At 45.0% G+C, this 17235-nt stretch overlaps 1 protein-coding gene across 4 annotated transcripts in view; it reads right to left on the bottom strand.

The window, feature by feature from the left end:
* Positions 1-17235, bottom strand: part of Cacna2d3 (calcium voltage-gated channel auxiliary subunit alpha2delta 3) — an 844969-nt gene that overhangs the window by 196855 nt on the left and 630879 nt on the right. For all 4 annotated transcript variants that reach the window (XM_028882449.2, XM_028882447.2, XM_028882448.2 and 1 more), the window contains 2 exons: positions 7052-7123; positions 5566-5646 (listed from right to left, as the gene is read on the bottom strand). In XM_028882449.2, coding sequence (XP_028738282.1) covers positions 5566-5646; positions 7052-7123 — 153 coding nt within the window. The remainder of the gene's footprint in view (positions 1-5565; positions 5647-7051; positions 7124-17235) is intronic.

Below are 17235 nucleotides of genomic sequence, written 5' to 3'. Positions count from 1 at the left end.
AATGTGGACCTGTCACAGATAAGCTCAGCAAACATCACAATCTAAAATGTCATCGTCCCACACGGGCATCCTACGGCTTTATTTTTATTTATTTAAAACAAGACAATTACTTTTTAGAAAAACCGACAAAGTCATGAAATATTTGAAATCATGAAATATTTCCAGAAATGAATATTTCTGGAAAGGGGAGCATGTCCAAGCAAACAGAACTTTTTCAGTTGGGGCATTTTCTCCCTTATCTAGATGAGGAGGAGGGAGAGTGGCCCTCATACTGTCTCACTTCCAGGCATCTATTGTCCCCTCTCCCCCAGGGACCATTTCTAAATCACTCTCCTGCTTTGTCCTCTCCAGAATCCTTAAGGTGTCCAAGGAGCTCTACCAGCCCCATGTGGGGGGCAGCCGGTCCCTTTATATCCTGTCATTTTTACTGTGGCTGCCAAGCTTTTCCATGCATGCTTCCATCCACACAAAGCCTGGGTAATTTTCTATGCAGAGCCTCACTTAATTTATGTTTTCTGACTACATGGGACTATGGGAAATAGTTTGGGAGCAATGAAATGTTTTATTAGCTTTAAAAAGTATGTAATCAAATTTAACACTGCACTTATTTAAATAATAATCCCAGCTTTTTGACAATATTTCTATTACACACTTGACTGCACCCATTGGCTACAATAAATTTACCTACAAATCATTCATGTATTAAAATGGCCTCTGGCGTAAAACCCATACTGATTCTCATTCTCTCTCTCTCTCTCTCTCTCTCTCTCTCTCTCTCTCTCTCTCTCTCTCTCTCAAGAAATTATAACCCACCTTTGCCAGAGCAGTGAAAAGAGAGAGGGAAGAAAAAAAAACCTCTAGTTTCTGTCTGAGGGATCATTTCACAGTTCTGAACCCTTACTTACTCTTCCTTTAGACTCCCTGCCGCTCACAGACCTGCATAGGATACTATTAAATGATCCAGACAACAGGGTTTACAAACCAGGAGTGACCCTGTCTGCTTGTTAGCTTAACGTCAAGGTGATGTGAAATGAACTTCAGAGAATTTAACACCAGCAATTAAAAGTTTCCGTTGTATTACATAAAGCAAATACGCCTGCGGTCGTCAAGGGCAACAGACGTTTCTCCCGGTCTTACCTTGCACAGCGAGTCTTAATAACATTCTACTTGACTCTAATGATAAAAGTATATTTCATTATGCCGGGAAAGATAAACCCAAGATTTCCTATCCTTTGAGATGCCTATCGCCTCTTTCATCTTGTCTCCTGGAAGAATGTCAGACAGTCAACACTGCATTAATTATCGTTATTAAGTCCTGGTTTAATATGGGCTGGAAGGGTCAGGAAGGACTCTGGGAGATTGACTTCTTCCATTAAAGGCAAGAGTGGGTTTTGCCTGGAAATTCAAACTCAGCATCAGACCAAACAAATGGTATTTTATAGTCAGCTAATGCAGCCAGTGTCTTCCAACACAGCTGACTTTGCCCCTCCCTCTGCTGTGGGTCTCAAGAGAAGGTTGGTCTCAATGCTCCGCTCTTCCCTGGCATAGCACTTTACAAATGAGAACCATCATCTAGGAGGGTATGGCTGATAGCCAAGGCATCGATTATTAAATGTCTGCCTCCCTCCCCCAGATGTAAGAGCCATAAGGGCAAAAGTCAGAGCATACGGTTAAAAATGGTCAGAGGGGTGGATGGGATGGGGGTCAGGGAGGAACACAGGGAAAGAAGGATTATGAGAAGCAGCAGCAGAAAAATTGGCACAGATTGTACAAGCTCAGCCCTCCCTTGTGCTTCTTCCCTGGGAATACCAGGGGCCTGGCCTTTCTACCCCAGCATCCTCTCCCTGACCACCTGCTGTCTCTGCAGCCTAATGCCCATCTGTGGCCCCTAGACTCCGGCTCTGCCCTCTGGCCAGCCACTCGACCCCACTGTTCTCCACACTTCCTTGAGTCTATGGGATTCTCTTTTTCAGCTCTCCTGGTTTTATGAACTGACTGCTGCCTCCTCCTCACCATTTCCTCCACTGCCAGGCCCCACTCTTCTTCCTCTCACTCCCTTGTCGTTCCTCAGGCCCCAGCTCTCCTTCAGACCCCTCCCCAGTGGTTCCTGTCTACCTTAACTCTACTTTCCATCATGAACTTCAGCACCCATGTCTTTTGTTCTCCCAAGGGCTCTGTTTCCTCGAGCTCTCTCACGGGAGGCAGTGCGCATCTCCAATGTGGCTCTGTAAGTTCTTCCTCTTATCCTCTCTAGGTAGGTGGACTAGGACTTCCTAGACTCCCCTCCCCCACCCTTAGAGACCTAAGCATCTCCTTAGCCTGCTCCCTTTACCCTCAATCTTCCAACCAAACAATCACGCCACGTTTTCTCTATGACATTCCTCGGGTGCAAGCCTGCCTCCTTGAACCGTCATCGTTATATTGCTTCAGTTTCCAAAAACAGTACCAGTCGATCTCCAGGCCTCAAAGACAGACCAGGGTCGAAGGCAATTCTCACCATGCTTCCTGTGTAAGACATAGAAAACCCCTTTGGTGTGTGAGATGGATTTCGTGAGTCTACCCATCAGGTCTCCCTGGGGCTGGCCCCTACCTACGTAGCCACACTATCTCCTTCACCTGCTGTCCCTCAGTAGACCTGGCACCAGCAATCCCTGGCAGTACTCTTTCCTACACAGGCCTGCCCTCAGGTACCAGCCTCATGTATCCCCTTCAGATAAACTCTTTACCTGTTCCCCTCCTGGCCTCCCGACCATCTCCTGTACATTTTCTGACTCCGTACTTGCTTTCTTCCTTCCCATTCCATTTATATAAACCACAAGAAGATCTTCATTTTTGCCTTTGCACAAGGCAGAAAAAATGCTACCTGGACCTCCTTGCCTCTCAGCCCTCCTTCGGTCCCCTTCCTTCCTCTGTCTTGCTTTAGACAGCACTCAGGGCTGAACCTCTTCTGGGAGAGGGACCTCTTATTGGAAGGGGCTCCTGCACTCACCTTGGACTTCCACAGCCCTCGGCACATGTCAGGCATGCGTCAGGCACTCAGTTAAGTCTGTCTGCACTCTAGGTACTTACTGCTTTACTCAAACACTATCTTGATGATCTTCAAGAACAGAACCAAAGTAAACAGTTAAAAAAAAAAAAAATGAGCCCAAAAGAAGTGATCTGCTTCCGCATACACAGCCAGCCCATCTCAACCTGTGCCTAACTTGCCTGATGTTCAGAAACTACTGGGTTAAACACCTTCCCAGGAGAACATCCCGAGAAAAACTGCATTGGAATTTTCTGTGTGCTGGTTGGTGACTCTTGGAGATCATCTGATGCAGCTACAAGAAGAGAGATTGTGGAGCCTCCAAATATAGCCCGTAGATGGATCTCTCTGAGAATCAAAACTTCATAAAGTGACAATGGACAATGTTTAATTTTGGCCAAAAATCAATATGCTGACGGAATCCCTAAGTCTCATTTCATCTGGAACACAGCCAGTCCCCCTGTCCATTTGCATGATCAGTCCCGTGGAGTAACAGGGAACAGATTGGACACAGAACTTTCCAGCACAAGGAGTTGCCAAACAGGCCCTGGATCCACCGCTCACTTCCCTGCTTTCCTGGAGGCCAGGAGCTGTGCAGACCCTGTCCCTGGGAGAGGAGCATGTCCCTTCCAAGCGAGAGCCTTCAGGCTAATGAAGTGAACCCAATTATAAAATAGCTCATTATGGTAACACAGGCCATGGTGTCTGGAAATTATTGCTGGGGTGTCTGGGATTCTTAATAAAAATTATAGGAAGTCTGATGGCTTGGGGAAAAATATATGAAGTTTAGGGAGAAAGAACAATCCTTGGGAGAATCCCCAGAGCTAAGAGCTGACGCATCCTTATACAGTGTTGATCAAGAGGGCAAATGTGACCTGGATCCTGCTCCCTAAAGTTTCTCCAATCCTGCTGCCCCTAGCTCTACCTGGCTGACATGTACACCTTTCCCAAAGCTCTTTATGGAAATGGAGGAGGGACAGATATCTTCAGTCAATGTGGACCATACCTCTGTCTCCAGTTTTCCCACCAGGCTCAGGGAAAACACAGAACACATTCCCAGAGATGCTGATTTACTCGCCATGGCTGACTTTCCTCTCTTCTTCTAATCTCACTGTGTTCTGCTGATCTCTTACTAGGTGGGTGATGTTGAACAGGCAACAATGCATGTAGAGTACTTTAGAGGACACCAACCACATGGTAAGAACAATAAATATGCTATTTCATTATTTCTATGATTTTATTTTAACTATGTCTTAACTATCATGATAATTGCTCTCATCATTCCCAGCGATATTGGGGTCCTGGAAGTTAAAATCATGGCTTTTTTGTGCCCCAGTTTCTTTTTGCTAGAAAGTTAGGGTGAAAGGTGCCTACCTATTATTAACACATCTTAGCCCATGTCCCAGTAGAGGAAAATTTGAGAAACTGACCCAGAAGGTAATTGTTGACATTCCATTTTCCATCCATTCTTCCTTGATTCATTTGGAACACATCAAGTAGTAGCCAGTGTTTGTATTCCTGCATATCCTCACTGAAACCGGAACTTCAAACTCATTTGAAACACTACAAGCGGATGCCTTCCTTAAACAGTGGTCCCTGGTTAGGGATACCAGGGTCTGGGATTTCAACAAAAACACGCTCTCTTCAGGGGCAATGAAGCCTTCCTCTTCCCATTCTTGGCTTTCATTTTCCGAGACCCTGTCATTTATACTACTTGATTATGTGGGGCTAGATCCTTGCTATGGCTCTGGAAACGTAATCCCAGTCAGAGAGTCTTGGTGGGAGAAGCTGGCTGTTCCCTCCTGATATCCATGGAGTCCTTTTTACTTTCTTGTTTCTCCAGAAGGTTGGCAAGGTCAATCGATGCCTGAGCCAGCCTCAGCCAATCAGACAAAGTAGCCACCCAAAGAGTATGATAGTGAGTACCGGTAGATTCTGGGCCTGGCCTCATCCTCCATAAAAACAGAGGGGGCCTTTGCCAACCAGAGTGAGCCCAGAGATAGCTGGGTGGGCCAGCTAGTCCACCTTGGACTGGGGAGGAGAGAAAGGATGCAACTCTAGACAGTGCGTAGAGCCCTTTGCCCAGTGGGCCACCAAGATCTTCAGTGAGCCTCATTCTTTCCTCACTTGGGGGCCCTTGGCAGTTCTGTGTGCCTATACTGGACCTTGAGTGGGCCAGCTCCCTCCCACATATTGATTTGTTCTCCTCTCCACCAGCAAATGGGGAAGTTTTCTCCATGGGAATTCAAGGAGCCTCGATACCAGCCAATCATGTCAGCATCGAAAGGAAAATACAAGGACCTCATCCGAACTCTCGGTTTTGCAGGAGTCTTTATACTGAGGTTAGAGGAGAGAGTAGGGAAACAAGTCTATTTAAATTAAGAAATACCCATCAAGGAACAGTACAGATGATACAAAGGAAGGCAATAGACCGTGATGGTGGTAAGGAGAACTCTGCCCAAGGAGCAGGTGGAGTCTCGAGCCAGACCTCTGTGAAATCAACACTCTTTGGCACCAGCCACAGTGAACGAGTGCATTACCTTGTATTTGGGGATGGTCTTCAGAAGTTCTTTTACTGGGACATCTGTGCCAACCACACCCAGAAGAATGCCCTTTGACCTCTGCAGAAAATAGACATTAAGCAGAATACAATAGATTACTGTCTGATGCCTTCTCTGAGACCACTAACTCAGAGCTCTATAGGCTTCTTGTTTCACCTGCCACTCAAATTATAGCTAGTCAAGAAGGGACTGTCTCTGGGATAATAGCAGCATTCCTGTGCTAAGACATTCTAGTGCTCACCTTCTTCCTGAAAACTGAAACATGGTGTGCAGGAGCCTAGAAGTTTCATGGCCAAGGACTCTGATTATGAACTAGCTTCTAGCAAAGCTTTCTGTAGCAGAGATAGAGTGGCAACTGGTTTTTTTGTTTTGTTTTGTTTTGCTTTGTGGAGACAGGGTTTCTCTGTGTAGTTTTGGAGCCTGTCCTGGATCTCGCTCTGTAACCAGGCTGGTCTTGAACTTACAGAGATCTGCCTTGCTCTACCTCCCGAGTGCTGGGATTAAAGGCATGTGCAACTACCACTTGGAAACTGTTTTTTTTTTTTTTTTTCCACATGCACCACCATCTGCACCCATGAAGGAGATGCCTGGTATCAAGGGGAGACACATTTCTTTTTTAAAACAGCATTGTGGAACCAGTGTCCCCAATTTTTAGGGGAGGTGGTCACTGTGATTTGCTGAAACTCCCAATAACAGAAAGGCCATTGGGAAGAACACACACATTGGTGCTGTCTGTTGCTGTGTGGCTTTGTTTGTGGTTTGAAGAGGGTTACAGAAAACTCACATTCACTCATAATAATTTCAATGGTACTTCAGAATCCAATGGCATTTGGAAAATAGGGTCTTTGCAGATACCATAGCTAAAGACCTCCTGAAGAATCATCTGAGATTCACAGAGACACTTACTGGTCTCCTTAGGAAAGAAGAGATCGGGGTGTAGAGAGAAGGACACATACAGATGATACAATGTGGAACGAAGCTGCCACAGGCCAAGGGATGTGGGGCTCCACAGCCAGAAACAACAAGGAAATATTCCTCCCTTGTTTCTTTGAAGGGACCCTGGCTAGGTCAACATCTTGATTTCAGACTCTCAAGATCCACAACTATTTGGTAAACCATCCCACTTTGCAATACTTTGATACCTTGGCTCCAAGAAATGAATCAAAAAATGACCGAGGAGAGGTGCAGCCACCACAGTCAAGAGTTGTCTGGAAACTCTCCTCCTCTGGTCATTGAATGTCTAAATTTTAGAGAGGGACTACGAATGCTAAGAACTCTGCCCATCCTTCTTATTTACATTTGGCTCACTAGCCCTCATAATGAATTAAAACCAGAGGAATAAACTCACATGCAGTATCCTTGGGGGTGGGGAGGGGAAGAGTCACCGGAGCTCACAGAGCTTAGATACAAACTATTTGAGAAATGACCCTCCCAGCACCAGGTAGAGACACAGCGTCATACTCACAGTTTCGTTCTGCTTACTAAACACAGGCATGGCCACTGTGGTCATCAGGACGAGGCCCTGATCATCAGCAAGCTGAGTGGAGAGAGGAAAGACAGTTACTGGGTCCGCCCTGGATGGCTGGGTGCAGAGGCCTCCTGTTGACCAGCGCATCCTTTCAAGCCAAAGGCTGCTGAGAAAGAGTCCTTGGGATCCTTTGGCAGGGTGGGAACACAGAATCTCTCTACCTGGTCTGCAGGCCAACAGGCCCAGGCCCAGACTGGAAACCCACCTGTCAGTCACTCTGGTTGATGCATCTGGGTTCAGCGCTTTTGCCTGAGATGACCCTCATTTGGATTTCAGTGATTTGTTTTATTACAACATATCAGTGTTACTGTTTTCCTCCCCAGACATTTGTGTTCAGTGTGTGTTTTAATGACACTTCTGATAATGCAGGATCAGAAACATCAGACCTCAGGGGCCTCGTGAAATGTCCTTAAGGGAGGGAATAGAACCCAGAAGCTCTTACTATCCCCAAGGCAGGCGGGCCAGTCAAGCCCCTTCACCTCTTCAGATTCCTGAGTGCTAGTCCCAAATGGAAAGGAAAGGAAAAGACAGCTTTAGCATATGACCCTGAAAATCACCAGGAGGAAGCTAATCACTGCTTCCAAAGGAATTACTCCTGAAATCGGAAGCAACCCTGCAATGTTTTCAGCTGCATACAGACACTCGGAGACCTCTGGGCACATCTGCTTTTCATACTGGGCTGGGGGCGGGCGGGGGGTGGGGTGAGTGAGACAGGTTGGAACAGCTGTTTTGCTCCAGTAACAAATGGGGAAACAGAGTCTCAGAGCACAGTAGTAGGCTTTGGTTCAAGACCAACCTAGCTCTGATTGTCAGCTTTGAGCTTCTTAGCTGCACTAGTCAGGTCTTCCTGGCTTCACAGGAAGATGCACCAGTCCAGTCCCCAGCATGGAACTCTGACATAGAGGCATTCAAAGGATGCCGGATTCTTTTCTCTGCTCTCAGGTCATACAGCAAGTACATGGCAAGATTAGACTAAAGTAAAAGAGCAAAGACTTTTTTGGGCACAGCTGGCAGGCAACACAGTTAGCTGTGCAAGCCCAATGGGAGAGAAATTCTTTCTGTTCCGTATCTTCCTTGAGCACCCACTGTGGAGCACCCTGAGGTCTGGACTCCACCATCTTCGGTCTCCGGCATGTTTTGATGTTCTACTCACTTTTCCATTGGTTTACTTCCATGGAGGAGTTGGTGCTCTCTCCATGGAGGAATTGGGTACTTTTCCATCACACTTCTTTCTTAGAAAGAGGGCACCTAAGGAAATGATTCTAGAATCTAAGTGATTGACGGCTATACAGGTTGTCTATTGTCTCCTGCAAAAGTCATCTTTTGAAATTAGACTTAGTGCATCTTTTCTATTGCTGTATTTTTTTTTTTTAAAGAAAGTGTCTTATATAGCTCAGGCTGTATTTAAACTTCTGATCCTTTTGCTTTTACTTACCAATTGCTGGAATTACAGGTCTGCACCCACCACATTCCGAGTTCTCCTGTTTACTTAGTACTCAGCAAGTTACATATGTATCATGCCTATTATTGTTGTTCCTATGGACCTTGCCAATGTGATGCCAGAGACAACAACACTCCAGTGCTTGGCATAAATGCAAAACTTCAGGACCTATTCTAGACTTTCCAAATAGGAATCCTTATTTTAATAATTAGTGTACATTAAACCAAGGAAGACGGTTACAGGGGGATCTTCCCCCATTTCACCCCCATTCACAATTTCAGAAGCAATAGAAGCACTGTCAGATGTTAGAAAAAATTCCTAATAGCAATGGAGGGAACACGCTAATCTTGCATCTATTTCGAAACGAAGCAAAAATGTCATGGTCTTTAAGGACCAGGAAGCCTGTGGTATCTTCCTGGCTAACTGTGGTGTCTGTCCACTTGTCTGATCAACTGCTGTTCTGGATGATGGCTGAGAAGATCCTTTCACTGATATAACTCAGATTCAAACAGGAAGACTTTGAAAAAGGTAGATGCCCTCCACAATTTGGGTGGGCCTCATCCAATCAGGTGAAGGTTTTAAGAGGATAAACACACCTTGCAAGGCAGGAGGACTTCTGTCTCCAGTTTGACTTGGAACTCAACATTGAAACATCAACCCTTCCTGTAATTTCCAGTTCACCAATCTGCTCCACAGATTCGGATTTATTAGAGTATACATTTATATTCTTTAATATAAAACTCACTCCAAATATAAGTCTGTGTGTATGTAGGTATTTATATGTACATATGCATACACACATAGGCTGTCTTTATATGCTTGTATACATACACAATATACTATACACATACTTTCTCTGTATAGGTTTTCTTACTTCCCTGTCTTTTTCAAGACCTCTGACTAATCGGCATGTTACTCAAGCAACTTGCTAGGCATTAGAATAAGTAAATAATTTATTTTCTAATATTAATAACCAAATTGTATTAACTCGAGACAATGTTGACAGTTCTTGTTGTGCCAAGAATCAAGTCAGCCAGCATATGTAGTATAGTAATTGTTTATGGAAACGCAGTTTCAACTTCTACTAAAAATACTTAAAGTATACTATGGCGGCCATTGGAGGTTCAAAAGCAGACCCAGTCCACAGTAAACGGCTCTCTTTGCATTAGACATCCCATTTCCCAACTCCTTGATTAATCCTTGCTGCTATACAGAAACACTAATTTGAGCTGATCCATAACCCTGGACAAATTCCACTTTGCAACTCAAATCAAAATTTCAAGCAATGCCAACATGGATCACGATGAAACCAAAACACACCACTGACAGTAATGAGAAATGAAGCTTTTTCCCTGCAACCAGTGAGAGTCAGTTATAAATCACAAGTAATTGTCCTGGCACAAATGCAAGATCGGGAAATGGACTTCCAAGTGTTCCGCCAGAGTATAATAGTATCAGCTTCACTCGGGGAAGGGAAAAAATCCTTATACTATTGCACTTGTTCTAGAACCATTCATCTGTAACCAGCCCCAGGTAAACAGAAGAAATTCAGTAAGTCCCGGCAGGGCCAGAGTTCACATGTGGGACCATAATCTTGTGTCCTCTTCTGCTAAGGGTTGTGGCCCACTTGTAGACTGGCTTGGCCAGAGTTCCAACCTGCAGGCTTCCTGTGGAACCCAGCTTGTCCTATGGACACAGAACCCAGAAACAGCATGTGTACAATATTATGACCCTCAGCCACCCTCCATCAGCCCTTAACTCCCCAGTTTGACCTCTGTGCATCTGAAACATTTCGTGGAGGAGAAAAATCAATCTGAAAGTGGGTTTGCACTTTCCTAAGTACTTTATGATCTGAAGGCATTCTGTGCTGCTGTCACAGGAAGGAGCAGTCAGACCTCCGAGCAGAGATTACGCAGCCAACCATGGCAGGAAGCCCTCTGCCTCTGACACTCACTAGGGGTTGCCGGCTTTTCTGTGGCCCCCAACCTGTAGTTGCTGCTGAGGCAAGACCAGGACCTAGGATTCATATTTAAGGTTTCCAAGAAAAATGCAGACACAGAATCCACACTCATTTTCCAAAGGGTAGAAGTAGGAGATGGGGATCACCCTGGTCTACCTGGGTAAAAATCCCATTAAGTCTAAACGGGAATCCTAAAATGAACTGCTGTTCAATTACACTTGTCCAAACTTTGAACAGCCCCTGGACTGCTTGGCTATGGTGTTCTGCTGTATAATAAGTGTATATTATTCCATATCCTTCATTTCCTATGCTACATAATGGGGACCGTTCTGGTATCAAAGGAAATGATGGATAGTAATGCTGAACATCTGGTTTATAAAACACAAACTTGCTCAGCAGATTGACTGCTTCCTGTCAGCTCCCCAAGTTAACCATGCATGTGTCTCTATGAACATGCATCCGACTCATGTGTGAGGTCTGTGCAGCTACGCCGGGCCTCCCATCCCCAGTATTGCACGAATTTCCGTGGATGGCATCGGACAGGAATGTGGTCAGTACCTAGGGTGTGGCCCCCAACAGCATAAGACAACCAGATCCCCCATTCACTGCTGGTCTCCACTTTGCCAGTCATTGTTTTCCTCCAGAACTTCCTTAAGCCTCAGCTGTATGCTGCGCGTGCCCTCTGCTGTGTGCTATAAAGATAACTAGGGACAAGACTGGGGTGTCTCCCTCCAAGGACCCCAGATGCACTTAGGGAATCAGAAAAACTGAGGAGACAGAGGGAGAAGTCTAGCAGAGGCTGGCACGCTGGGTCTCCTGTGGTGAGCAAAGAGTCCATCTTCTTCTCTTCTAGCTTGGGTTCGAGTGGGCATCTTGTATTTATTGATACCCATCAGTGAGAATGGCAGATCCAGAATGCCTCCTGAAAGCTGGCTTAACAAGCAGAGAGCAGTCCCCTGCCTCACTCTAACTCTCCTATAGTAAATTATTGGTAGGTGAAACGGTACCAGGGAAGACGTTTAGAAACTTCTGGGCACCTTTCCTTTCTTTCCTGCACACATCACCACCTACCTTCCCCTTCCTTAGATAAATCCTTTTTACCCTCCAACCACAAGGTTTCCTGGCAGCTGATGCCTCTCACCCTGCTCATATGGCTAGGTAGCCAACCAACCAGTTTCTTATGTAGATGCATACACCATCTAAGCCAGAAGTTTGGCTTATAATTAGGCACAAGATTTGATCTGGACTCTCTGGGATTTCTTGCCTTTTTGTTATCTCAAGCTTGTTCAAAGATGATCTTTCTGGTGGGTGCTTATAGGAACCCAAGTTTGGCACTCATGTCCCCTCATACTAGATAGAAAATTAGACCCAAAGAAATAGCCACCAGAGAGAAGGAGAGGAAGGTGGAAGAGAAGAAGAAGAGGAGGGAGGGGGAGAGGGGAGGAGGGAGAGAGCAAGGAGAGGGGAAGGGAGGGAGAGGTAGACAGGGAAGGAATGCTAAAGAGACGAAATGAGAGGAGAAGAGGAGGACACTAGCCTCTAGATGCCTTCATCCCCAGCAACTATATTTTACAATGGTATATTGTCATTAGGATTTTATGAAAAAAAAAAAAAAAACTTCATAATGAACAAGAGCTTGGCTGCTTTGAGATCTCCAGTAAGAAGGTGCACTCTTGGGAGTCTCCTCTGGCCAACCAGCGCAGAGACCCAAGCCTCTGCAGAGCAAGAGGGCAGGCCTGGAGTCCGTGTCGGTGAGTGTGGTTCTTCATGGGGACCGAGAACCGTGGTGGCTGCTGAGTAGGCCAGCCGCTGCTTTTGAAGGACATCTGTCTGCCTTGCCGTTTTTTACATCTCCGTCCAGAGGGAACTGATGAGGCCATTGGCAGGATGCTGCTTCTCCTGCAGCTGGATGCCCTGAGGGTGGTGCCAAGGCTGGGGGGGGGGCACGGCTGAGCTGAGCATTTGAGCAAGTTAAGGGCAGCATGCTTGGCAGCACATTTGAGGACTTCCAGGTGGGTTCAGCAGAGTCTCCTGGCAGATCTGCTCAGCCCTGAAGGCTGAGGCTGAAAGGGAAGGCTGTACACAATGGCAAACTCTGCTGGGAAGACTGGCTCTTAGCCAAGGGCAAAGGCTAATTCACTTATAGTCTTCCAATATAATATTTCTTCTATATTTCGCTCCTCCGTTCCTCTGCTTTGCTTATTGAAGTTGCTCAACACACTGACTATACTAATGGAGTGTACAGTCTAAGTTCATAATAGTACCATACATAGATATTTTATACACGAGTATAATACTTAAGTACAAAGCCACTTTTCTCTTGTTTCAACACCTACAATTAAGAGCACTCGGCACTCTGTAAAAGAACACTGTTGCCATCTAGTGGTAGCCTGTGTGAATTGCAGGCACACTGCCCTGGGAGATAAAAAGCCATTTGCAAAGTATGAGCTTTTCCAGTAAAAACACATTTAAAAGGCAGCCAGTGTTATTTAATATCTACCTAGATGAAGCACAAGCTACATTAACTATTATTCATCTGCCTTGACAGGAAAGGAACAGTCCTAAGAGGTGGAAAAACACAGCTGTGTGCACCTTCGAATACAAAGTGAGGCATTTTGAAGGGAAAATAACTGACTATTTATTGGTGTAGAGTCTGGGAATGCAACCAAGCATCCCAGAAAAATTCAAGTCCTTTATGACTCACTTTCTCAAGTGCAGCCTGAGCAAAGGGAAGCTGTCTTTCTCTCATCCTCTCCGTGGGCCCATGAAGTCTTTGAGTGCTTGGGAGTTCCCAGAGGCCACGTTCTGGGTGGTACATGATGATGGGAATTGTGGACAGGGTAAAAACATGTGTCACCCATGTTCTCCATTTTACACCACACAGAAAGTTCCTGAAGGTCACTAAAATGGTTCTTATACAAGTTACAGCACAAGAAGAACTGAGAAACAGACTCAGCAAAGGGGGACGGGAGCAGGTGGTACAGTTGACTCTCCCCATGGCTGAACAGTCTGGACCTTTTCACCTTTGATCATTAAACAAAAGGAGCCCTCTGTATGTCTGTCACCTGCCACTGCCCCCAGACATGTTCCACTTCTGTGTGTTACCACAACACGATTATCTCTACAAGTATCTTTAATACCACACTGGGACCTTAGGGGAGGAGCCTGGGGGGGACACGCTAGTGTTGCAAGATGTGTTCAGTACAGACGCGACCCTGGTGAAGACAGGGGCAGCCTTCATCTGGGCGAGGCTTTGAAAGTCCCTCCACTGGTGGCAATGGAACCCAGTTCAGCCATGTTTTCCATGTGAGACAGGGTCAGACAGCTTGTTTGTCTGATGCCAACACTGTCTGGCTCAGGCGGTATGCTTTACTCTCCTAATCTTTAATTTCCTCTTTCTGGTTGTTTAATAGAGGCCAGTTTTGACATGCTGTCTGTAGATGTGCATATTTAAACATTGACTAATTAACATTTGACTTAGGATCTAAAAGGCCTTGGAAATGGGAAGGGGAAGAAGTGACTTGTTGTATTAGTGGAACACAAAGACTCTCATTACCACTCCGTCCCTCCCCGCATGGTGAGCGGGTGATATGTATAGATACACACATATTCTGATGACATGGGGGTGGCATTTAGGGTGATATAGCAGTAGACTATAAATGCACATTTATAATTAACTAGAAAAGGATTTTTTCTGGGCATTTTTGTTCTAACTCCAGAACCCAAGTCCACGTGTGATCTCTTTCAAATTCTAAATGACCACCTCACAGGAGAGTCTAGATAAATCCCAACATCTGGAAAAATAAACCAAGTAGCAGAAGCATACATGTAGTATGAAACTATGTGTTTCATACAACAGTGATGCTTGTCTTTGGTGCAGACACAGACACTCATAAAAGGAAATTTGCACAGACAAGTGGGACACAACTGTCAGCAGAAATCAGAGATCACAATCCAAATGGGTATCTGCAGAAACACATCCAATGAAGGACTATTTACAAAGGTGGAGATGTAGTGCATGGCTCCCGGATTGACACAGGTCCTGGGAGCAGGTGCTAGAAATAAAGGGAGGCAGCACTTCTGTACCAGAAAGGGGTACAAGGAGGAGTTGTGAAAACTGAGGCAGAAAGGCTGTGCTCTGATGGCCACTACCAAGAGCCAGGATTTCCCACAGGAAGATATCTGCAGGAGAGCTGCCAAGACAGCCAGGATGCTGCATGGAAGAACAGTCAGGCGTGGCAAGCCCTTCAATTTTGATGTTTCCTACCATCAAAAACAACTCTTCGCCGGCGGTGGTGGCGCACGCCTTTAATCCCAGCACTCGAGAGGCAGAGGCAGGCGGATCTTTGTGAGTTCGAGGCCAGCCTGGGCTACAGAGTGAGTTCCAGGAAAGGTGCAAAGCTACACAGAGAAACCCTGTCTCGGAAAACCAAAAAAAAAAAAAAAAAAAAAAAAAAAAAAACCAATGAAACTCTGAAGTAGATATTATAACAATTTCAAGTCTTAAATTTGAATGTTGAGGATTCATGTTTTTCTGATTTCCTTTCGGTGTGACTGAAAAGTTTGAACAGCAAGGATGCTTTCCCTTAAGGCTCCTCTACAGAAAACACTGCATAAGTAAACCCGCTTAGCAGCATATACCTACAGTGAAGATTAATGCTGCCAGACCAAAAATGCATTATTTAAAACAATAATATGAAGACCTAGGTCTCCTGTTGAAATCCCCTTTTTCACAGAGATAAAAATAACCTGTTACAGGAACCTTGGAGACACATTTACACTGAAAACAGCCATCAGAATATAGTTTTCCTAGTCTAGGTTAAACATATTGTACTTGACCATCAGTGTTTTGCATGGTCTTTGCAGTGAGGAGCATAAAAAGGCAGATATTTCCTTTCTTAAAAAGCTGGTTCTTTCAGTGCAGACAACACAAATCATCGTTTATGACACTCTCTTGGAAGAGCTCCTTCCCCTTTAAAAATCTAGGCAGATTATGAACACTGAACACTGTTTAGATTTCTGTTGTACAGGGCATTTTTCAACATTTTTGCAAGATGCCTGAATCCTAAATAAAATGAGGTTCTTGCAAAATGGAAGTAGAAGAGTAAGAAGTAAATATGAAATAAATAAACTTTAAGCAACGTTTCCTCTTCTTCTGCCCTTGATTGTCTTGGTAAATTATAGTCTTTCAGCCCTTGAGAATGATACTTAGATGTTAATTTGCTTTTGTCTAAGACAGTTTCTGGTTTTTGTTTTTTTTTTTTAAACTGAGTCACTGTTGCTTGCGTGGGAGATGCTGAATTCCAATGAGACCGTGCCTTAGACTACATTGTCTAAATACAAAGGTAAGTACAGTGCCCTCTCCGAACTTAAGCTGCATCTTGTTTAAATTGGACTGCTGAAGTTGTTTTCTTTCTCTTTTTAATAACCTAAGGACAACTTTGTGAAAGATAATGCTGGATGAGAGTTGGAACATCTTTAAGAAAAGTCTAGAATCACTCTTGTAAGAAAATAGCTATTATTTAGGAAAATATCGATGCTGTTTCTCTTTCCCAGTGATTCTAAGATAGAAGCCATTAAGCAAGGAATATAGTTTATAAGCAAACATTTCAATAGCATCAGCATGTTGTCGTTGACCAGGAACACATCTATAAATAAATCCACAGTCAAGAGAACACTACTGATTAACATCTGATTAACATATCTGAAAGCTGTCTTGGAGACTGCTTTGTTTGTTTATTAGAAGTGACCTGCTTATTTCCAGAGTGCCCAGGAATGAGGACAATGGGAAATGACCACGGAGCACTGGATTTGGGCCAGTATTCGTGATGAGCCTGACACACAACTGACCCCCTGTTGCGGCCAAACATTCATAATTTCACAAACGTGGTTTAGACACCTCCCAAATAGATGCCTGAAAACACAGCCAACAGTTGGAGCTGTGGGGCCCTGGGACAAAACCTTCCCCTTGTTTAAAGACCCCCTGAAACGTGGCTTCCTCCATAAAACCTTCCCTAACTAAGTGGAAATGGGAACCAGATGTCCTTAAACTCCACTACAAAGATAATCATATTTACTCTACAACCAAAGATACCATCTAGGCCCAAATCTGTGCAAACTGTTAATACAGCTAAGTCTCTGAACACGATGGCTGGAAGGGACACGGGAAATTGTGTAGCGCCTGTGAACTCTGAGAGCAGACGGAAAGAGCCTCCTTTCCCTCCAAGCTCTCATCGGAGAGCCTAGCACACAAAAGTGCTCGGCAAATGATCCTCGAGTGAATCTATCCCAACATCGCCCTTTTGTTGATGTTGTACAGGAGGCTCAGAGAGGAAAGCAATCGGCAGAGTTAGTAGCAGAACTTGTGCGAGATGCTGGCCCTCCTTCGCTTCAAGCCTGTGTGCACCATGTCACCATCAGGGTGGCTAGCTTGATGATAAGGACTCTCTGAGGAGCTGGGACCTTCATGCTGCTGCTGCTAGATGCAAACACTGCATGCTGCCCAGCCCATGCCACGGTTACAAGGGAAATGACCTAACTTTTAAAACCAGCTTAGTTGAACACTGGGACTTCACACAACCAGACCTGAATCAACATCTAAACTGGTTTTCAGTCTCTTGAATCAGCCTGTTCATTTCTCCGTCCTTTTCACCCCTGCTCCTCTCCCTCCCACTCCCCATCAACCCATTCCACTATCTATGCATACCCACCACCCTGCTT

The sequence above is a fragment of the Peromyscus leucopus genome, chromosome 9 (genome assembly GCF_004664715.2).
Source record: "Peromyscus leucopus breed LL Stock chromosome 9, UCI_PerLeu_2.1, whole genome shotgun sequence".
Classification (NCBI taxonomy): Eukaryota; Metazoa; Chordata; class Mammalia; order Rodentia; family Cricetidae; genus Peromyscus; species Peromyscus leucopus.
The sequence above is the reverse complement of the archived record's forward strand: the minus strand, read 5'-3'. Positions and strand labels throughout refer to the sequence as shown.